At 36.3% G+C, this 24,550-nt stretch overlaps 1 protein-coding gene across 11 annotated transcripts in view; it reads left to right on the forward strand.

Moving 5' to 3' along the window:
• Positions 1-24,550, forward strand: part of ANKRD31 (ankyrin repeat domain 31) — a 259,562-nt gene that overhangs the window by 90,285 nt on the left and 144,727 nt on the right. For 8 of the 11 annotated variants that reach the window (XM_063623128.1, XM_063623127.1, XM_063623130.1 and 5 more), the window contains 3 exons: positions 5,749-5,858; positions 17,172-17,212; positions 21,581-21,657. In XM_063623128.1, coding sequence (XP_063479198.1) covers positions 5,749-5,858; positions 17,172-17,212; positions 21,581-21,657 — 228 coding nt within the window. The remainder of the gene's footprint in view (positions 1-5,748; positions 5,859-17,171; positions 17,213-21,580; positions 21,658-24,550) is intronic. The other 3 variants (XM_063623124.1, XM_055253134.2, XM_055253137.2) reach the window with 1 other exon arrangement.

A 24,550-nucleotide genomic window follows, 5' to 3' on the forward strand; every position in this document is an offset into this window, starting at 1 on the left:
CTTTCACTGGCCATATAGTAAAACAAAAGAATGCAATATGTTTGTGTACATACACTAGTTACTTTATGTGCAGTAAAGTAGCAGTCCCCAACCTTTTTGGCACCAGGGACCAGCTTCATGGAAGATAATTTTTCCCAGGGTGGCGGTTGGGGGTATGGTTTCAGGATGAAACTGTTTCATCTCTGGTCATCAGGCATTAGAGTCTTATAAGGAGTGAGCAACCTAGATCCCTCACATGTGCAGTTAACAGTAGGGTTCGCACTCCTATGAGAATCTGATGCTGTTGCTGATCTGACAGGAGGTGGAGCTCAGGTGATAATGCTGGCTTGCGTGCTGCTTACCTTCTGCGGTGCAGCCTGGTTCATAACAGGCCACAGATGGGTACCGGTCCGTGGTCCAGGGATTGGGGACCTCTGCAGTAAAGGAATAGAGAAAGGAAAATGAAAGAATAAAGAAAACTATACTATATTAGGATATGGTAGAATGAAATTGTTTTCTAGTTGAGAATGTATTTCTGGTCTGTAAAAATGGAGTTATGGAGTCAAGTAGCAGGTTTTCTTTCTTTTTTTAATTTTTAATTTTTAAATTTGTGGGTACATAGTAGGTGTATATATTTATGGGGTATATGAGATATTTAGGCGTGATAATCACATCAGGGTAAATGGGATATCTATCACTTTAGGCATTTATCCTTTATGTTTCAAACAATCCAATTATATTTTATTATTTTACAATGTACAATTAATTAATTTTGACTGTACTCTGTTGTGCTAGCAAACAGTAGGTCTTATTCATTCTTTCTAATTTTTTGTACCCATTAACCATCCCTACATCCTTCTCAGCCCGCAATATTTTTCCCAGTCTCTGGTAACCATCCTTCTACTCCTTATCTCCATGAGTTCATTTCATTTGTTGTGATTTTGGCTCCCACAAATAAATGAGAACATGTGAAGTTTGTATTTTTGTTCCTGGCTTATTTCACTTATGACTTGCAGTTCCATCCATGTTGCAAATGACAGAATCTCATTCTTTTTCATGGCTGAATAGTACTCCACTGTGTATATATATCACATTTCCTTTATGCATTCATCTGTTGATGGACACTTAGGTTGCTTGCAAATCTTGGTTATTGTGAATAGTGCTAAAAAAAAGTGGGAGTGCAGATATCTCTTTGATATACCGATTTTCTTTCTTTTGGAAAGGAAAATCCCAAATACCTAGGATTGGGATTGCTGAATTTTATGGTAGCTGTATTTCTGTTTTTGTGAGGGATTGCCAAAGTATTCCCCACAGTGATTGTACTAATTTACATTCCCACCAACAGTGTATGATGGTTCACTTTTCTCCACATTTTCACCAGCATTTGTTATTGCCTGTTGTTTGCATAAAGGCCATTTGTAACTGGAGTGAGATGATATTTCATTGTAGTTTTGATTTGTATATCTCTGATGATCCATGATGTTGAGTACCATTTCACGTATCTGCTTGCCATTTGTATGTCTTCTTTTGAGACATGTGTGTTCAGATCTTTTACCCATTTTAAAATCCGATTATTATATTTTTTTCCTATAGAGTTGTTTGAGCTCCTTAGGTATTCTGGTTATTAATTCCTTGTCACATGGATAGTTTGCAAATATTTTCTCCCATTCTGTGGTATCAGGGTAATACTGTCCACCACTGGGACAGACCTAAAGTACTCCTGTGGCTACCACCACTGGGACAGACCTGGAGTACCCCTGTAGCCACCACCACTGGGTCAGACCTGAACGCAGCACCATACTGAGTCTTGCCCAAGGCTTGCTGTAGCCATTACCTGGCTACCACCTATATTCACTACAGCTCTACAATCAGCAGGTAGCAAAACCAGCCAGGCTTGTGTCCTTCCCTTCAGTGCAGTGAGCTCCCCAAATCCTCGGGCAGGTCTGGAGATGCTGTCTGGGAGCCAGAGATGGGAATCAAAAACCTTAGAAATTTACCTGGTATTCTATTCTACTGTGGCTGAGCTGGCACTCAAACCATGAGACACACTCCTTCCCACTCTTCCTTCCCCTTTCCGTAGGTAGGAGAGCCTCACCCCATGGCCATCACCACCATAGGCCCAAGAGGAATACTGCCAGGTTACTGCCAGTGTTCACTTAATGCCCTAGGGCTCTTCAGTCAGCTTGTGGTGAATGCTGTCAGGTCTGGAACCCACCCTTCAGAGCAGTGGGCTCCCCTCTGGCCCAGGGCAGGTCCAGAAATGCTGTTCAAGGCCTTCTTGAATCAGTGATCCCAAAAGCCTGCCTGGTGCTCTACCCACTGTGGCTGAACTCACACCTAAAGTGTAAGACAAAGTCCCCTTTACTTTTCCCTCTACCTTTCTCAAGCAGAAGGCCTTCTGCACCTTTCTCACCATAGCCACCACAGCTGTCAATGTGCTGGGTCTCACATGAAACCACATGTCAGAGTCTTAGATTTTCTTTTAAGTAGACACCTCCTATCTGTTCTTGGAATACATCAGTTGTATCTTCATCCACCATTTGTGTTTGTGTTATTGGTTGCCTGTCAAATTGGAATCTGATCTGTCTCATTGACAAACCCTGTCATTCACAATAGGCTTTCATTAGTTTACTAAGTGGTGTATGACTCCTAATCCTAAACTGTACTGTATGACCATCCTGCCTACTATTTTCAAATTAATATGGTCATTGTTCTCAGTATTGACTCGTTGGTCAACAAAAAGTCCTTGGGGATTTTGTTGACCATGGCGATCATCGGAGTTTCTCCAGCTGCTGGTATACAAAAGAGATACTAGGTCCATGTTGGAGTCTATCTCATCCTTTTACATTGCTATGTATTATTCCATTGTATGAATGTACCTTATTTAATGAATTAGTGATATTTAATGTTTTTCAATACTATTACAAAATATGAATATATTAATACTTATACTTTTGCCTGCTTTTCTGATTTTTTCCTTAGAATAACTTTGTGCTCTAAAACTTTGTGCTCAGCTCTTGTCATATATGTCCCCCTAAAAAGATGTCTCCTTCTCCCTATAACCAACGCAGGAAATAACTCAGTCTATGTCAAATAAAAAGTATCTGATTTAGTTTGCATTTTCAAGGAATACCAGTGTTAGGCCTATTTTAATATTGATAATCAATAATTTTTTTGTGTGTGAATTGCCTGCATCTGTCTCCAAATTATTTTCATTTTATTATTGATTTGTAAGAGCATTTTATATATTAAAGATAGCAAATCTTTGTCATATATATTGTGAATAGTTTTACCCAGTTTTCTGGTTATCTTTTAATATTATTCATGATATATTTTGCAGTGAAGAAATTTTAAATTTTTGTGTAGTAAAAGCTGTTGGTCTTCTCTTTTAGGGTTTCTTCTTTCTCTGTCAGACTTAGAAATACTTCAGTGACCTCAAAACCATAAAGATACATTTTTAATCTTTATTTCTATTGATTATATTTATAGCTTTTATATTTTCAATGCTTGGAATATTTTGGCATATGGGAAAGGTAGGGCTCAAACTTTATTTTTTTGAAATGGTTAACCAATTTTCCCAATATTATTTATTGAATAATCCATCTTGTTGCCCCGGTTTAAAATACCATTGTCATATATTAAATTTCCATATATATGTGTATGTATGTCCATTTTCTACTCATTGTTTTGTTTCATTGACCTATTTGACTATTTCTGTGACTATTTCATCACTACATTATTTTATCATCCTTAGCTTTAGTATAATATATTTCTATATATGGTAGGGAAGATATCCTGTTATACAGCATAATTGGCCACAGCATTCATCCTAAGTTTCTTTGGTACAAACAGCAAGCTCAATGCAGTATGACAGTTTAATCATGTGTTCTTCCAATTTACCTTCTTCCAACTTTTGTTAGTGGGATTTTCTGTGAACTGGGTGGTTTTCTGGAATTCTAATGGAAGAAATGTGTGTATATATATATAGTTATTTCTGAGGCATCTCTTCCTTTTCCTGTGTTGTGTGATAAGCTGTGTCTTAGTCAGTTTGGGCTGCTATAACAAAATACTATAGACTGGATGGTTTGATCTACAGACATTTATTTTTCACAGTTCTGGAGGATGAGAAATCCAAAATCAAGGTGCTGGCAGATTTGGTTCGGGTAAGGACCCTCTTCCTGGATTGTGCAGATGGCTGCTACATTGCTGTGTGCTCACATGACCTCCTCTTTGTGTTCAGGGAGAGAGAGCTCTGGTTTTTCTCTCTCTTTTTATAAGGATATTAATCTCAGGAGGGATTATGAGGGCTTCACCCTCAATACCTCATCTAAACCCAACTACCTCTCAAAGATCTTACCTTCTAATATCATCGCATTGGCGGTTAGGGCATCAGCATATGAATTTGGCTGGGGCGGGTGTGCACAGACATTCAGTCTATAACAAGCTGTTTACTACTGTTTGGGTTTCCTTGAATCCATTCCCATCTTTTGATCTATAGGGGGTATATTTCTATATTCCTTTCCTTTCCATTATTGCTTCAGATTTTCAAAAACCAAAAATCTAGTAATTTCTTTGCATATCTTTCTATGAACTTGGAAGGTTAAAAAATATGGGCTCAGTTTGCCATTTTGGAAACAAAAACTGTGGCTCTTTTGGATTATGTACTAGTATTATGAGTTTCAAAAAACGATCTAAAATGAATTTAAAAAGGAATTTTTAAGTTATTCTAGTGGTGTTTAAGTCCGTGTACTTTCTATGCATATTGATTGCCTTTATTCATCCTGAGACAAATAAATATCAAGTATTATTTCATTCAGTGTAGTATATGTATTTCCTCTTAATAATTAAAAAATATTACACATAAAAGTGGCAGTTAAGAAATTATGATATGCTACAAACATATGAAAAAAAGCTCAACATCACTGATCATCAGAGAAATGCAAATTAAAACCACAAGGAGATACCATCTCATGCCTGTCAGAATGGTGATTATTAAAAAGTCAGGAAACAATAGATGCTGTCAAGGCTGTGAAGAAATAGGAATGCTTTTACACTGTTGGTGGGAATGTAAATTAGTTCAACCATTGTGGAAGACAGTACAGGGATTCCTCAAGTATCTAGAACTAGAAATACCATTTGACCCAGCAATCCCATTACTGGGTATAAACCCAAAGGATTATAAATCATTCTACTATAAAGACACATGCACATGTATGTTTACTGCAGCACTATTTACAATAGCAAAGACATGGAACCAACCCAAATGCCCATCAATGATAGACTGGATAAAGAAAGTATGGTACATACACACCATGAAATACTGTGCAGCCACTAAAAGGAATGAGATCATGTCCTTTGCAGGGACATGGATGAAGCTGGAAGCCATCATACTCAACAAACTAACAGAGGAACAGAAAACCAAACGCTGCATGTTCTCACTCATAAGCGGGAGCTGAATGTTGAGAACACATGGACACAGAGAGGGGAACAACACACACCAGGGCCTGTTGGGAGTTGGGGGGTGAGGGGAGGGAACTTAGAGGACACATCAATAGGTGCAGCAAACCACCATGGCACACGTATACCTATGTAACAAACCTGCACGTTCTGCACATATATCCCGTTTTTTTTTAGAAGAAATAAAAAAAGAAATTATGATATACTAGATGATTCTTGATAACATTTTGCATGCCCATAAAGTTCATGGGCCATTGTCAAAGCAGAGCAATAAAACTGTTGCAAATGATTTATGATTATGTTTCATTCTAGGCATGCCTTCTCCTGAGATTCAACTTGGATTTAAGCTCAGAGAGGATCTGCAAGAGCAAATGAATAAAAATAAGATGATGCCTATTCTTAGCGAGGATACAATATTACAGGTGTGTAGTGTGTTGATTGAATACATACTCATTAAAAATTGGAAATGCTATCACTCAGAGTGGCAAATTACTAATGATAATTCTTTTTGTCTATTATTTTGCTGCTTTCCTCTTTTCTTATTAATTTTTACCTCTTTCTTAACCAGTCATTCTATTTCTTTGTTGCAACTTTGATGAAAACAATTGTTTTAGAAGGGAGAATTTAAAATACAGTTGATCCTTGAACAATTTGGGCGTTAGGGATGCTGACCCTCTGTGCAGTGAAAAATCCACATGCAACTTTTGACTCTCCCAAAACTTAACTATTTATAGCCTACTGTTGACTGGAAGCCTTATTGATAGTCAATACATATTCTTTTATATGTATTATATACTATATTGTTACAACACAGTAAGATAGAGAAAAGAAAATGTTAAGAAGATCATAAAGAAAAGAAAACATATTTACTATTCATTAAGTGCAAGTAGGTCATCATAAAGATCTTCATCCTATTGTCTTCACATTGAGTAGACTGGGGAAGAAAAAGAGAAAAAGAGGAGGGGTTGGTTTTGCTTTCCCAGGGGCGGCAGGGGTTGAAAAAATTTCATGTATAAGTGAACCTACACAGTTCAAGCCTGTGTTGTTCAAAAGTGAACTGTGTTTTCTTTTGTCCACTCTTACACCTCTTATGTTTTTCACCCTTTGGTAGAGATGCAGACATGAGAGGAACAGAGGTTAAAATAGGATGTAATAATTATGATTTTCATCTCCATTTTATATTAGAGATTCTTCTTAAACTTGTGAAGAAGATATAGCCTGTATGGTATAATTTGAGATATAGGCCACTGAAAAGACACTTCTGTTGTCTTATGTGTGTGAATGTATGTATGTGTGTGTGCATGCACATACACACAAAGAATTTTTACTTTTTTGTCTTTTAAAATATGATTTTGACTTTATGTCATTTCAAACTGCATGTAGATTTCTGAGAATCAATTTTTTTGGTGTACGGATTATTATCACCTGGGTACTAAGCATAGTACCCCACAGTTTTTTTTTCTGAACCTTTTCCTTCTCCCGTCATTCTCCCTGAAGTAAGCTCCAGTATCTGTTTTTCCCCTCCTTCTGTCCACATGTTCTCATGATTTAGCTCCTACCTGTAAGTGAGAACATGCGTTATTTGGTTTTCTGTTTCTGCATTAGTTTGCTAAGGATAATGGCCTCCAGTTCCATCCATGTTGCTGCAAAGGACATGATCTCATTCTTCTTTATGGCTGCGTAGTATTCCATCACGTGCCACCATGCCTGGGTAATTGTATTTTTAGTGGAGACAGGGTTTTGCCATGTTGGCCAGGCGGGTCTCAAACACCTGACTGCAAGTGATCTGCCCACTTTGACCTCCCAAAGTGCTGGGATTACAAGCATTAGCCACTGCAGCTGGCCTGTTATTCTTTAAATTTTAATAGCCATTTTGACTGGTGTGAGCTGGTATCTCATTGATTTGCATTTCCTGAATGATTAGTGACATTGAGCATTTTTTTGTATGCTTGTTGGCCACGTATATGTCTTCTTGTGTAAAGTGTCTGTTCATGTCTTTTGCCCACTTTTTTTTTTTTTTTTTGAGATGGAGTTTTGCTCTCGTTGTCCAGTCTGGCATGCAATGGCATGATCTCAGCTCACCACAGTGTCTGCCTCCCAGGTTCAAGCGATTCTCCTGCCTCAGCCTCCCGAGTAGCTGGAATTACAGGCATGCACCACCATGCTCGGCTAATTTTTTTGTATTTTTAGTAGAGACAGGGATTCTCCGTATTGGTTAGGCTGGTCTCAAACTTTCGACCTCAGGTGATCCACCCGCCTTGGCCTCCAAAGTGCTAGAATTACAGGTGTGAGCCACCGTGCCTGGCCATTGCCCACTTTTTAATGGAGTTGTTTTTTGCTTGTACATTTGTGTAAGTTCCTTGTAGATTCTGTGTATTAGACCTTTTTCAGATGTATAATTTGCAAACATTTTCTCCATTCCATAGGTTGCCTGTTGAATGTTTTCTACCATTCTGTAGGTTGCCTGTTTACTCTGTTAATAGTTTCTTTTGCTGTGCAGAAGCTGTTTGGTTTAATTAGGTCCCATTTGTCAGTTTTTGTTTTTCTTGGGATTGCTTTTGGAATTTTCATCATCAAATCTTTGCCAGTTCCCATGTCCAAAATGGTATTTCCTAGGTTATCTTCCAGGGTTTGTATAGTTTTAAGTTTTATATTTAGATCTTTAATCCATCTTGAGTTGATTTTTATATATGGTATAAGAAAGAGGTCCAGCTTCAACCTTCTGTATATAGCTAGCCAGTTATCCCAGCACCTTTTATTGAATAAGGAGTTCTTTCCCCATTGCTCGTTTTTGTCAGCTTTGCCAAAGATCAGATGGTCATAGGTGTGTAGCTATATTTCTGGGCATTCTGTTCTGTTCCATTGGTTTATGTGTCTATTTTTGTACCAGTACCATGCTGATTTGGTTACTGTAGCTTTGTACAGTTTGAAGACAGGCAATGTGATTCCTCCAGCTTTTTCTTTCGTTCAGGATTGCCTTGGCTATTCGGGCTCTTTTCTGGTTCCATATGAATTTTAGAATAGTTTTTTCTGGTTCTGTGAAGGATGTCATAGCATTGAATCTGTAAATTGCTTTGGTTGATATGCTCATTTTAACGATATTGAGTCTTCCTATTCATGAGTATGGAATGTTCTTCTATTTGTGTCACCTATGGTTTCTTTGAGCAGTGTTTTATAATTCTCATTGTAGAGATCTTTCACCTCCCTAGTTAGCTGGATTCCTAGTGTTTTTGTTTGTTTGCTTGTTTGTTTGTTTTTGGTGTTGTAGTTTTGGCAATTGTGAATGGGATTGTGTTACTTTTGGCTGTCAGTTTGGCTGCTCTTGGTGTATAGGAATGCTACTGATTTTTGTACATCAATTTTGTGTTCTGAAACTTTGCTGAAGTTGCTTATCAGCTCACGGAGCAGAGACTATGGGGTTTTCTAGATATAGAAGCATGTCATCTGCAAACAGGGATAGTTTGACTTCCTCTCTTTTTATTTGGATGCCTTTTATTTCTTTCTCTTACCTGACTGCTGTGGCCAGGACTTCCAATATTATGTTGAATAGGAGTGGTGAGAGAAGGCATCCTTATTTTGTTCTGGTTTTCAAGGGGAATGCTTCCAAGTTTTGCCCATTCAGTATGATGTTTGGTGGTGGCTGTGTCTTTGTCATAGGTGGCTCTTATTATTTTGGAGTTTGTTCCTTCAATACCTAGGTTATGAGGGTTTTTAACATGAAGGGATTTGAATTTGATTGAAAGCCTTTTCTGCATCTGTTGGGATAATCATGTGGTTTTTGTCTTTTATTTCTGTTTATGTGATGAATCACATTTATTGATTTGAATATGTTGAAGCATTCCAGAGATAAGGCCTACTCGATCCTGGTGAATTAGCTTTTTGTTGTGCTAATTCGCATTTAGTTTGTTAGTATTTTGTTGAGGATTTTGATGAGCATATATGTTCATCAAGGATATTGGTCTGAAGTTTTCTTTTTTTTGTTGTGGCTCTGACAGGTTTTAGTATTAGGATTATGCTAGCCTCCTAGAATGAGTTGGGGATGAGTCTCTCCTCCTCAATTTTTTGTAATAACTTCAGTGGGAATGGCACCAGCTCTTTGTACATCTGTTATAATTCAGCTGTGAATCTCTCTGGTCCTGGGCTTTTCCTAGTTGGTAGGCTGTTTATTACTGATTTAATTTCAGAGCTCATTATTGGTCTGTTTAAGTATTCAATTTCTTCCTGATTCAGTTTTGGAAGGATGTATATGTCCAGGAATTTATCCATTTCTTCTGGAATTTTAGATTTATGTGCATAGAGGTGTCCATAGTTGTCTCTGATGGCTGTTTGCATTTCTGTGGGGTCAGTGGTAGCATCTCCTTTGCCATTTCTAATTGTTTACTTGGATCTTCTCTCTTTTCTTCTTTATTAGTCTACCTAGAATTCTATCTGTCCTATTAATTTTTTCCAAAGAACCAACTTCTGGATTTGTTGATCTTTTGTATGGTTTTCATGTCTCTGTCTCCTTCAGTTCAGCTCTGATTTTTGGATATTTCTTGTCTTCTACCAGCTTTGAGGTTGCTTTACTCTTACCTCTCCAGTTCTTCTAGTTGTGATGTTTAGTTGTTAATTTGAGAAATAAGATCCTTTTGAGACAAGCAAATGCTCAGGGAATTCATTACCACCAGAATTTCCTTACAAGAGCTCCTAAAAGAAGCACTAAATATGGAAAGGAAAGATTGTTACCAGCCACTACAAAAACACACTTAAGTACACAGACTAGTGACAGTATAAAGCAACCACACAAACAAATCTGCATAAAGACCAGCTAACAACATGACAGGATCAAATCCACACATATCAATACTAACCTTGAATATAAATGAACTAAATGTCCCCATTAAAAGGCACAGAGTGGCAAGCTGGATAAAGAGGTAAGACCCAGAGGTATGCTGTCTTCAAGAGACCCATCTCACATACAGTGATACCCATAGGCTCAAAATAAAAAGTTGGAGAAAAATCCACCAAGCAAATAGAAAACAGAAAAAAGCAAGTGATGCAATCCTAATTTCAGACAAAACAGTCTTTAAGCAACAAAGATCAAAAAAGACAAAGAGGGACATTCCCTTCCCTAGTCCATAGCAAGAAAAAGAAGGGCATTACATAATGGTAAAGGGTTCCATTCAACAAGAAGACCTAACTGTCCTAAATCTGTAGGCACCCAACTCAGGTGCACCCATATTCATAAAGCAAGTTCTTAGAGACCTAAGAAGAGACTTGGACTCCCACACAATAATACTAGGAGACTTCAACACCACACCAACAGTATTAGACAGATCATTGAGGCAGAAAATTTACAAAGAGATTCAAGACCTGAACTCAACACTTGACCAAATGGACCTAGTAGACATCTACAGAACTCTCTACCCGAAGACAACAGAATATACATTCTTTTCATTGCCACATGGCACATACTCTAAAATTGACCCTGCAATCAGACGTGAAACAATTTTCATCAAACTCAAAAAACTGAAATCATACCAACCACACTCTTGGACCACAGCGCAATAAAAATAGAAGTCAAGGCCAAGAAAATTGCTCAAAACCGTACAATTACACAGAAATTAAACAACTTTCTCCTGAATGACTTTTGGGTAAATAATGAAATTAAGGCAGAAATCAAGACGTTCTTTGAAATTAATGAGAGCAAAGACACAACATACCAGAATCTCTGGGGCACAGCTAAGGAGTGTTAAGAAAGAGATTTATAGCACTGAACACCTACATCAAAGAGAAAAATCTCAATTTTTTTTTTAAAGCAAATGTCATGGGGAAAAATAAGGGATGATTCTGTTAGCACCTTGGCATAAATAAGTTAGCTAACCAGAGATAAGGAATGGAAGGAAAGATACATACATTTTAGTAGCAGAAACTGACAGCATTTCCCAAAAGTTAATGTGAAGGTCTACTTAATATCATACTTAGGAAAGTGTATCAAATAAATGATCTCTGATAAAAAGCAAAACATTTAACACCAAATATCTTTCCTTGAAATTGAGAGATCTATATTTGGCTTCTAATAACTCATTTAAAAATTAATTTTGTAACTTCTGAGTTCAGAAAAAATAATATTTATTTCCTCTGGCTTCAGTAATTGTGAAATAGGAGGTAATAATTATTTTTCTTTCAATTTACTTCGGAAACATTTGCTATGTGATTGTTGTACCAGCAACTGTATTGTACCTCAGAACATGGTTTAAAAAGTATGATTATCAGACCCATTTGGGTAGCTTTTTAAATATATGGGTTCTCAGACCCATACGTGGGTGGAACCTGGGAATGTTCAGTTTTCAAAAGTCTTCCAATTAACTTCTAATATTCAGTCAGCTTGGAACAATTGCCTTAGAGGACTTGAAGAGTTAACATTCTTCAAAACTTTATCATCAGATAGTAAACTAGCCATCTGCTGAGTATGGGCTTGTAAAACTAGATTAAGAAGGATAAGTGAAGTATTGGATATTTGTTTCTTTTTAAAAAACTTTCATTGGAAGAATAGATACCTCCTTTAACATTCTTTTATATCCTACTTTTGCCTACAGTAAAAGGCAATGTAATCCCAGTATGTGCACATCTGTAGCAAATTTTAATTAATGCTATTTTCTAAATTGATAAATGTTGCTTCTTTCATTGTTTTATCCTATGAAAATAAACCTTTTGAAATTTAACTATATGAGAGAAACTGATTTTATCAGATAAAGAAATTGAGATACCTGAAAAGGCACTTTCTCAGAGTGTTTTTTTAATTTGTTGTTTTGCAACTGGAATTAGATTTCTAAGTAAATTCTAAATAATTATGAAACAGGTTTCTAAATAAATTCTTCCCAGATTCACAGATACCAATATCGACATTTCAACTTTGAAGAATACTATTTTAGAAATGATGAGCTATTTTAAATAAGAACAGACAATGAAGAAATAGAAGATCTTTGATTTGATGTATGTCATATTAATTTTTTTAAATGTAGGCAGCAATCTTAAAAAATATTTCATACTCCTCATTTTTGTTGGGTCTTATAAAATTCCTTTTCTAGTTCTTTACATGTATGCTATATGGCAAGCAGTTTTAAAACGTTACATGAATAGATTTTGGTTTGTTTGGAGAGTTTAGTGATATGCCTGGAGAGATAATGGAGACATGGGTATGTCAAAATTAGGGGGGCATGATGATTCATTTTATGTGTCAACTTGGCTGGGTCACAGAATGTTCAGATAGTTGGTCAAACATTATTCTGGATATTTCTGTGAGTGTTTTTGAATGAAATTAACATTAAAGTCAGTGGACGTGAGTAAAGCAGACTGCCCTCCATCATGTGGGTAGGCCTCATCTAATCAGTTGGAAGACCTGAGTAGAACAAAAAGACCTGCCTCTCCCCACAAGAGAGAATTCTGTAGCAGACTGTCTTTAGATTTTATCAGCACCATTAGCTCTCCCAGATGATTTCCTGCTGGCCTTTAAACTTCATCTGTACTATTGCCTGTTCTGGTTCCCTGCCTGTTCACCTTTAGACTGGAACTATACAGTTGGCTGGCTGTGTCTCGAGCCTGACAGTTCACACTGCGTATTTGCACTTGCTAGTTTCCATAATTGTGGGAGCCAATTCCTTATAATAAAACTCTTTTTACATATGTACACATCCCATTGGTTCTGCTTCTCTGGAGGATCCTGACTAATACAGTGGGCATCACTGGTCTCATAGTCAGTTTTTGGTCATCTAGAAGATACTTGTTGACAGGCAGTAATGATTAATTGAATTGTGCAATTATTACCAGTAGGCTGCTTCTTCTACCTCAGAACTATTTATCTGAGAGTTGTGAATACAACTTGAATCTCACTTTCCTTTTCCCTTTTGCAGCCTCTGTCTTCCACCTTTATCCAGATTCAGAGAGAGAATCAGTTAAAATGAGCATTAAAGGAAACCTTGAAGGGGAAATAAATAACCACAGGCTTGTTTGATGAGTGTGTAATAGAAGAAGGATCAGGGCTGGCAAGGCCAGAGCTCATGGAGAGATTATGCACTGCATGGTCTTTTAAAGCCCCAGTGGGCAGGTAGCATTCTCTCTTACTAGCTGCCTCACTGAGTAATAAATTGCTGGGCTACTCAAATACAATGTGATTTTTCTAAAGTTAGGTACCCCTGACTCTACTGAGCTGATCACTACTGCCCATGGTATACTTTTCCTGGCTCTTTAATTCATCCTGACTTGCTTCCTAAAATTGCTGTCTCTGTTCAGAAGTTGCAATGACTTAGGAATATTTCTGGGAAGAAGTAGGATGAAAATGGGGCTTTAGCACCTAACTTAGCTGGAGTAAAGACAATTCTCATTCAGTGGTTAAATCACTGTGTTTTTAAGTTGTGTTTAGATCCTAGTGAGTGGATGTCAACATTTAAGAATACTGAAGCAGTACACAGATGGTACCATATGTCCAGAGGGAACCCTCTAAAAGGCAATTGTATGGATATTTGGAAATATTTTTAAATATCTATATACATGACCAAGTTTGGGTACCTCACTCTGAAAGAAAGATATCTTAAGCAAATGTTGTTAGCAATTCATCCAGGTACTTCAAACACTTATTGAATACCAGTAACTACTATTCTGGTCTACCAAATGTGAAGGTAGTTTGTGTAAGACATTCAGTGTGTCATGGAGAGCCAGGATTGGTTGGGCTGATCCGGCAAGCCAGACTTATTCCACTCCACTGCCAGTTATCCATGAATCAGTGGAAGAGAATGTTCTCAGATAGCAAGAGATTGCTTTTTTGGTTGAGGATATAGAAATAGATTTGCTTCTTTTCTAGATCCTCTAAATTAACACAATTAACCTCTCTTACCTCTCACATCCTAGCTCCAAAACAAAACAAAACAAGAAAACTCTACAGTTTAATGGCCTTGTCAAAATGCAGTGGGGTAAAGACAGGGGAAGGTTCAGTCACATGTATTAAAAAGATAGATGGCAATTTGTGTTTCTTATGAAAAAATTGATTGACATGTATTCTTGCATTTGTTCATTAACAAATTAACAGCTCCACCCCTACTTGTATTCAATGGCATTAGCTCTTGGTTGGTAGTTCTGTCCATAGAGGAGGAAAAAATTCGGCTGTCAGGAGCAACCTTCCTTCCTACTTGCTTTCTTACCTTTTGCATTTACCTTTTGCACTTCTAGAGGCCAACATGGGCAGATAGCTTGAGCCCCGGAGTTCAGTGTAGAACCTTATGTAGGTAGAGTCAAGTGAATAATTAGTCCTCAGCAGAAAAAGTCACTGGTCCTTTAGTAAGATAAATGAAGTGAATATTACAAATATTTGAAAAATTACTTTGCAGAGACACAGAAATATCTTGTAAGTGTGTAAGTATACCCTGTTTAATTAATTCTTGGGAGTTTCTGGGTTTGTCTCTCGACATTTCTTATCTCTGGCCTCTTAGCTCTGTAAAGCCTGCTTGGGAAGTATATACGTGTGAAACTAATGTAACTTTGGGGTGTTTAGGGATGCATTATCAGTACATAATACTAAGCATTAATTGGAGAAGGTTGAGGTTATCACATTGGTTTATTTGTATTTTTTGATATGATTTGCATATTGTTAAATTAACGAATTAACATCTCCAGCCCCCACTTGTATTCAGTGGCATTAGTTCTGTATTGTATTAGTGTAATCATGAAAATGCTTGCAAGTTCAGCCTAATGGCTTTATTTTCAGAGAGCTTTATAACTGATCATAGAAACAAACATAAAGGGCCCCTAAAGAGAAGTCTTTTTCTAAAGCTCTTAGATGCTGACAACATATTAAAGGTAAAGATTCCTTTTAAAGTGACAAAAGCCAGTAGGTTGTGAACTCTTAAGATGGAAGCATATTATCAGTGTATTTTATCTTTTTTGAAAGGGACACAACAACTTCATGTTTTCTGATGTGAATTAAGAATTAGGCAGAATCAGTTTTGAGATGGGGTCTCTGTCACCCAGGCTGGGGTGCAGTGGTGCAATCACAGCTCACTGCAGCCTCAACCTCCCTGGGTTCAGGTGACCCTCCCACCTCAGCCTCCTAGGTAGTTGGAACTATAGGCATGGGCAACCATGCCTGGCTAATTTTTTTTTTTTTTGTTTGTTTGTTTTTTTTTTGAAGAAACTGGGTTTTACCATGTTTCCTAGGCTGGTCTCCAACTCCTGGGCTCAAGCTGTCTGCCCACGTTGACCTCCCAAAGTGCTAGGATTACAGGTGTGACCCACTGTGCCCTGCTCAGTTTAGTATTTAACACTGTAACACAGAGGTCATATAATTTCTGGTCCTTAGGGGAAATACTAAAACTCAGAACTGGACAAGAATGGCTGTTCAGGATCATCACATATTAATGAAGAGGAAAAAACTAGGAATAAAAAAAAGAACACTTCTCTTTCTCTTCACTTAAGTTCTACTTTTTTTGTGTGGAAAGGAGTTATAATAAAGACAGAAGGGCCAAAACTATAAAACTCTTAGAAGAAAACGTTGGAGAAGAGTATCATGACAGTGGATTTGGCAATGATTTCTTAGTTATCACACCAAAAGCACAGGCAACAAGAAAAAATAGATAAGTTAGATTACATGAAAATTAAAAACATTTGAGCATCAAAGGATACCATCAACAGAGTATAAAAGCATCTTATGGAATGGGAGAAAATATTTGCAAATGATGTGTGGTTTACAGAATATATAAAGAGTTCTTACAACTCCACAGCAGAAAAAAAAACAACTGAATTAAAAAACGTGTAAAGGGCTCAAATAGACATTTCACCAAAGAAGATATAAAAATGGCCAATTAACAGATGGTCAGTATCACTAATCATTAGGGAAATGCAAATCAAAATCACAATGAAATACCACTTTACACTCATTATGATGACTATTATTTTAAAAAAAAAAAACCCAAAATAACAAGTGTTGGCAAGAATGTAGAGAAATTGGAACCCTTGTACATAGCAGATGGGAATGTAAAATGATGCAACTGCTGTGGAAAATGGTATGGCTATTCCTTAAAAAAGTTAAACACAGAATCACCTTAATGATTTAGCAATTTCACTTCTGATTGTATATGCCGAAGAAGTGAAAGCAGGGACTTGAATAGATATATTTGTACACACATGTTCATGGCAGCATTATTCTCAGTAGCCAAAAAAGGTGGAAGCGCTGCAAGTGTCCATCAATAGATGAATAAACCAAATGTGGTACATACATACAGTAGAATATTATTCAGTCTTAAAATGGAAGAAAATGCAGATACATGCCACAACATAGATAAACCTTGAATACTAAGTGAAATAAGCTAGTCACAGAACGATTAAAATTTTATATCTCTTATATGATGTTTCTAGAGTAGTAAATCAATAAAGACAGAAAGCAGAATGGTGGCTGCCATGGGTTGTGGAGAGGGGAGTGGGGAGTTAGTGTTTAATGAGCATGGAGTTTCAGTTTGGGAAAATGAAAAAGTTCTGGAAGTGCATGGTGGTCTTGGTTGTATAACAGTGTGAGTATACTTAATGCCAGAGAACTGTACACTTAAAAATATACAGATAGTAAATAGATAGTAAATTTTATGTGTATTTTACCACAATAAAAAGAAGCTAAGAAAGAATAACACAAAAATTACTTTAAATGTTAATTTTTTTAGCTTGTTGCATTGAATTAACACTTATCAGTTAGAAAAAACTTTTTTTTTTCCTAGCAGTCTCAAGATGAAACAGAACGAAATCAAGCTCTGTTACAGTAAGTATACTAATTTTTGGCTTCATTATGTTGTAGGTATTTTTGTCATTTTGCACATCTAAGATGAATATTCATTTTTAAGAGTTCTAGAATTATTGTATATTTTTGAATAATTGCCCATTTTGTAGCAAAAATATGTTATTTTATGTACATTCTAGATAAGTTTTATTTCATAAAAGGCATTGAATCAGATTAACTTTGTTGTCTATTATTTTAAAAGCGAATTTAAAGCATAGCTTGAAGGTGCAAATTTATGAAGGGGATGCAAATAAATAAAAGCATGGCATGAAGGCTTTGTAAAACTTATTGAAATTAGACTTCATACACTTATTATACCTTAAGAAACTCGGCTGGGCGTGGTGGCTCACGCCTGTAATCCTAGCATTCTGGGAGGCTGAGGCAGGCAGATCACCTGAGGTCAGGGGTTCGAGACCAGCCTGGCCAATATGGTGAAACTCCATCTCTAATAAAAAATACAAAATTAGCCTGGCGTGTTGGTGGGCGTCTGTAATCCCAGCTATTCAGGAGGCTGAGGCATGAGAATTGCTTGAGCCTGGGAAGTGGAGGTTGCAGTGAGCTGAGATCATGCCACTGCACTCCAGCCTGGGCAACAGAGTAAGACTCTGTCTCGAAAGCGAGAAAGAAAGCAAGAAAGCAGGAAAGCAGAAAAGCAGGAAGGAAGGAAGGAAGCAAGGAAGGAAGGAAGGAAAGAAACTATCCTTTCAGTTCTTTTAAAACAGTGATTCTCAAAGTATGGTCTGTGAACACTTTGGGAGTCCATGAGATTCTTTTAAAGGGTCTGTGAGGTCAAAACTATTTTCATAATAATACTAACACATTAGTTGCCTATTTCATGGTATTTACATTTGCACAATAGTGCTAAAGTAATGGTGGGTAAAATGCTGGAGTCTTAATAGGAACCAAGGCAGTGGCACCAAAGAATACTAGTAGTCATTGTGTTTTTTCACTGATATGTGCTCTCCGTTACAAAAATAAAAAGAAGCCAGTTTCACTTAACACAATTTGTGTTTGATGAGGCAGGAAAATTATTAATTTTAGTAAGTCTCCACCTTTAAGTATATATATTTTTAATATTCTGTGTGATGAAATAGAAAGTATGCTTAAAGCATTTCTGTGCATACTGATATGTGATATTAATCTTTTTTTTTGAACCAGAGTCTCACTCTGTCATCCAGGCTGGAGCGCAGTGGTGCGATCTCGGGTCACTGCAACCTCTGTCTGCCAGATTCAAGCAATTCTTGTGCCTCAGCCTCCCAAGTAGCTGGGACTACAGGTGTGTGCCACCTTGTCTGGCTAATTTTTGTATTTTTAGTAGAGACAGGGTTTTGCCATGTTGGCCACGCTGGTCTTGAACTCCTGGCCTCAAGTGATCCACCTGCCTGGGCCTCCCAAAGTGCTGGGATTACAGGCATGAGCCACCGTGTGCAGCCATGGTGTTTATCTTGAGTAAAATGCCTGTGCACTTGTTTGAGTTGTAAGCATTGGAAGAAAACTGGTTTCACCTTTTTTTTTAACTTGAGAGGTGATTTTTTGATATTTTATAATGAAATGTGTCAACATTAGGAAAATGTACATAACTCAGTGCATAAGTATTTTCTAAAAGACCAATGCATGATGTTACAAAATCATGTAAAGGTAAAAGACCCATTCAAAAGTGCAAGATAAACTATGGGTTTTAATGTAATAGAATGCAAAAAGTTCATTAATTTTGTTTGAGTTTCCTACATTTCCTTTTAGGAAAGTATTGTTGATTAAATAATTTTGCTGTAATATTGAAAAAGAATATTTTAGGGGTAGAGGGGGAAAGCGTCGTCTACCCTCAGTGAAGGTTTGCTGAAAATGAACAGACAAAAGAAAGATTTATAGAATAAAAATGCGTATAAAGTTTATTTAATGTACATGGGGGAAAATCACAGGAGTGTGGTTACCCAATAACCCAGTGAGGTCCAGATGTTTATATACCATTCTTCATAGGGGAAGAGGAGATGGAGGATATAGCAGTAAATGATTTTCAGGGGAAATGAATACGCCCAAAAAACAATGGCCTGGGACAAGTTCCTCTAAGTTTTGGGGGAATTGATGGCAAGATGAGAGACAGAACTTCACTCTGAACAAAGGTTGTCTTAGGCAGATAAAGTCTTGGGTAGTCTCTTGGAGCTGCTGTCAGAAGAATAGATAAAGAATTTGTCTGGACGTGGTGTCCTGTCCTGGCCTTAGAGACTTTTAGTCTTTTCTCTGATAGTTAATCTTTCCTGGTTGTTTAATGAGATTCCTAGGGAGGGGATTTTAAGACCATTTTATTTTGTTTTTTCAAGAAGCTTTCTTAGTCAGATAAGGAAATTCTGGAGAGAGTCCCTTCAGGTGCTTCAAGAAAAAAAAGATCAGAGAAATGGGGTGGGAGTGAGGGGGAAGGTCAGATGGAGACCTTGGTTCTGAAGCTTATTTCTCAGGCCTTTCAATTTTCTTTAATTCAGAGTACTCAGCTTGCCATAGTGTCATATTTTGGGGTATTATTTTCTGTACCCAAGCAATATTCACAATTATGCAAAAAGGCTATTAAAATACTCCTCCCTTTTCCAACTCCATATCTGTGTGAAGCCAGATTTTTGTTATATACTTCAAATAAAATTATATATGGCAATAGATTGAATGCAGTAGCAGATATAGGATGATAGTCATCTTTCATTAAGCCACAGGTTAAAGAGATGTTTTAAAATGTCAAAAATTGCAACTTTTCTCCCTAATTTTTTTCATTTTGGAAAAGATAATTTTTCATAAAAATATATTAATATGTTCCTGGATTATTGCTGTCATTTAAAAATTTATACATATTTAATTTTGTTCTTCATTTTAGTTTCTAATATGTAGATATAAATAAGTATAAGACACCAATAATTTTTAAGAGTATGAAGAAGTCTGAAGATCAAAAAGTTTGAAAACTGCTATTGTTGTAAAATAACCCTTTTGCCCCAGCTACCAACATTATAAGTTCATTTAAAGAAATAGAAAAAAGAAAAGACTAAGGAAGACTAATACAGCATCCATATTCTCTCTGCCTAGAGAACCATTTGTTAACATTTTGGTACATTTTACTTTAGGCTTTATTTATATTTTTGTTTTTGTTCATACTTTCTACAAAATTGGGATCATCTTGCAGATAGTTTTGTATCCTGTTTTTAAATTTTAAGTAATAGTTTATCAAAGTTATTTTCTTATGTCATAATGTTTTTAAAAATGTGAATTTTGATGACCTTATAATACTTTATTGTATTACTGACTTTACTATAATTCATTTAATTGTTCCTCTACTACTGGACATTTAGGTTGTTTGTAGTCTTACCTAACATAAATAACTATTTGTAATAATTTAGATGAAGCTTTCCTCTATTTTCAGACTATGTCTTAAATACTCTTGCAATTAAGGGAAAAAATTCTGTTAACTCAAACTATGGTTTTATTTTGTTTTCAGCTTGTTCTTAAAGAATCACACTTTAGGAAAAAAAATCAGCATTCTTTTCTATTTGCTTCAAAAATTATCATTCTACATGAATGTTTTCATTTTTATTTGAAGACAGCTTATATTGATCACTTCTGTTTTTGGATAGGAGAGAATGCTTAATTTATTATTCTTGCATAGGACTCCAGTAGCTGTGCCTGCTGCATTAAAAACTGCTCTTAAAACAGCTGAAATGAGAGGCATTTTTTTTTTAAAGGAAGGTATCTTGATTACATTTATGCAGTAAATTAGGCTGAGAAAAAATATAGTTAGCTGATTGCCTTTCTTTAATCAGCTTTTAATTATCACAGGGCAGATGATGAAAATTGCAGATTAGGCATGACCCTTATTTTGCTTTTAACTTCTTACCTTCGGTATTCCCTACCTTTTATTTGCCTGCTGTGAAATACAAGAATGATAAGTAATGCCTGGAGAAATTTATCATTAATGACTCTCACTTACATCTAAAACTGTAATGACAAACTATCAGTGTGTTTGATGATGTAGATAGAAAAACTACATATTTCAGGACCATTTTCTCCCTGACCTTCCTACCCCTTTTTGGCAAACAGTCACCTCCAAAGTCACCTTTAGACCTAAATGTAGTTTAGCTTGTATATACTCCTCAGGTCATTTATTATTTTTTCAGCTTTCTCCTTCATTTTTGCAGTTACTTGAAACAAAAATGTTAACAAATTGGTAATAATTGTAAAAATAATTGAAATGATATAGCAAAAAAATTATCCTATTTGTAAAGCCCTTTAAGTGAAAAAGAAAAATTAAATTGTATTTGAATGAGAAACACTTTTTTCTTTCATTTTAAAATTTATTTTTATTAATTGATTTTTTAGGACTAGAAAAAATTGTTCAATGTTCATTGGGTCGTTTCGCCAGTCTGGACTTTCATTGAACCACCAAAATATTGAAGGTATGTTTTCATGGTAGAGTCATATAAAGGAAATTAGTCTTTGCCTAAAAATAGAAGACTTAGTTAGATATGCATTTATTTACAACTAGGCTGGTCAACTATATATATATATATTTTTTTTTTGGTAGAGATGTGGTCTTTCTATGTTGCTCAGATTAGCTTTGACCTCCTGGGCTCAGGCAAATTATCCTGCCTTAGCCTCCCAAGTAGTTGGGACTAGAGGCATGCTCTACTAAGCCTGGCTTACTATACGTTTGTAAATATGAAATCAGTGTTGCTATTGACTTGGATCATGCTTCATAGAGGTACCTATGGGAGTAGCAGCTCAGATGCCATTAGTATCTGCCACTCAAAATGTGATTTGGGGGCTGAAATTTGAAAACAAAGTTTGTTTCCTATGTTCATAAGATTTTTAATAAGAATTTCATGTCTTTCTTGACTGGCAGTCACACAGGCCAGTTTTGCCTTGGTTTGAGCTGTATTAGAGGATAGCTGTCTATCTCTTTGCAGTGTCTACCAATGATTCCTCCAGAGTGAATGTCAGGTATATTGTGTCACAGTGTAGTAAAGATTTGTAGTGTTCAATGATACCTAGTATTATAAGAAAAGGATACAAGGACATGGTAACATTTTGGAAAGATAAATTTAAAAAGCTCTGTCTTCTCTTGCTCTGTTGCTACAACAACAAAGCAGTAACACTTCTGCCCACCACCAGCTCTTACGTGTACTTTTACTGTCTAGAGTTTGGTCTCTAATATTGTTTATTCTTTTAACAAATACTTATTAATCCTACTATATACCAGGTATATGGGTGCTAAGGGTGTGAATGCTAAATAAACCAGGGATTCTTAAAGGGTAGCTGATCCATTTTGGAGTATGACAATATCAGGATGAGCCTGAACATACAATTATTACTGAAAAGCAAGGATGCTTTCAAGGATGTCTGGGGCCAGTGCTGGAGGATACATGGTTAGCTCAGTGGTGCTGTGGCCAAACTGTGATAAACTGGCCAAACTGATAAATTAAGTAGGGATAAAAACCCAGTAATTTAGAGTTCATGGAAATAAGTTTGTGAAAAGACCATGAGTTCATAATGATACTCAAAAAAATGTTAAGAGTGTACAAAAGATTGTCTCAGTACAAAAAGAAAAACAACTATAGCAGGATGTTTAAGAATGGGCTGGATGTGGTGGCTCGCACCTGTAATCCCAGCACTTTGGGAGGCTGAGCCAGGATGATTGCTTGAGCCTAAGAGTTCGAGACCAGCCTGGGAAACACAGCAAGACCCCCATTGCTACACACATACAAAATTATCCAGTTATGGTGGTGCATGCCTATAGTCTCAGCTGCACTGAGGCGGGAGGATAGCTTGAGCCCAGGAGGTTGAGACTGCATGAGCCATGTTTCCAGCGCGGGTGAGCATGAGACCCTATCTCAAAAAAGAAAGTTTCAATGACTAAGAAATGGGGGCCTGTTAGTATCTGTGCATTTTGTTTTTTTTTAATTAAATACATATCTATTTATAAAACATAGGATATTTTTGTTTATCACTGTTTAAGTAGGGAAAGAGTCAAGCAGTCCTGGAAAAAGTAAGAATTGTACCAAGGAAAGGAAGGCCCACCACACAGTACCAGCAGTGACACATAAAATGTATAAAGTGGGGTCTGTGTCCCCAGATGACAAATTAACCTGATATCCAATTAAGGAGACTTTTCTGCAGAGACTAGATCCTTATCTCTTAGTAAATAAAAGCCTTAGATGGCCCTGCCTATCATGATAAGATACTAAATGGCAGGAATAAGTTTCTAATAACACTACGTAACATATCAGTACATAATAAATGACAAGACAAAAGCTTTTGTAACACCAACCAAGTAAAACTTAAAGCATTCTGGGACAAAACATTAGATTACAAAAAATAACCTTTGTGAAGTTTAAGGTATTTATTTATAAGTAAATCCAGATAATTGGCTGGTCAGGTTGGAATAATCTTGAGAGAAATAATCCCATACCCTAACAAAAAAATCAGGTAATCTGTAACGCTGGGAAGGTATCAGAGTAAGTATTACTTTAATCTTAAAAAGGTATAAGAACAAGTATAGAAATAAAGAAGAATGAATTACAACAATGATACTGTTATTTTAGAATTAGTTTAAGAGCAGTAGTCTTTTATATATTTGAAATGATAAAAAATTATTTCAAATTTTTAGTTTAAATTGTTTAAGGAAATTTAAGTTTCTTATCAATGTTTAAATGTTAAATAGTAATTTTCAAGTTTTCATGTCTTAGATATAGAAGTTTAATAAATTGACCATTAAACAAATGTAAGTACAAGTGGTAATTAATGTTCCTCTTTAAATATAAAAGACTTTGTGATTTTAAAAAAGTTTAATAAATATCAAATGGCCTAATATAATTCAGACTATGCCAAACATAATCTCCAAATTTAGTAAAAACTTATTTAGCACTTTTTACAAGATGTAGTTATAGATTAAACAAAAAGTCGTGTTTATAAAGCTATAATGATGTCATCTTAGAGGTTGAAGTCTTTTGTGTGTGTGTGTGTGAGGATGTATTGAACAATTTGAGACAGAGGTGTCATGGATAACATCATGCCCTGGACATTCCTTTTTCTTCTTTGGGTATTTTCTTTTCTTTTTTTTTTTTTTTTTTTTTTTGAGATGGAGCTTCTCTCTTTCACCCAGGCTGGAGTGCAGTGGCGCAATCTCCATTCACTGCAACCTCCGCCTCCCGGGTTCAAGCAATTCTCCTGTCTCAGCCTCCTGAGTAGCTGGGATTACAGGCACGTGCCACCAGGCCTGGCTAATTTTTGTATTTTTATTACAGACAGGGTTTCACCATGTTGGCTAGGCTAGTCTTAAACTCGTGACCT

Source organism: Symphalangus syndactylus, chromosome 18 (genome assembly GCF_028878055.3).
Source record: "Symphalangus syndactylus isolate Jambi chromosome 18, NHGRI_mSymSyn1-v2.1_pri, whole genome shotgun sequence".
Lineage (NCBI taxonomy): Eukaryota > Metazoa > Chordata > Mammalia > Primates > Hylobatidae > Symphalangus > Symphalangus syndactylus.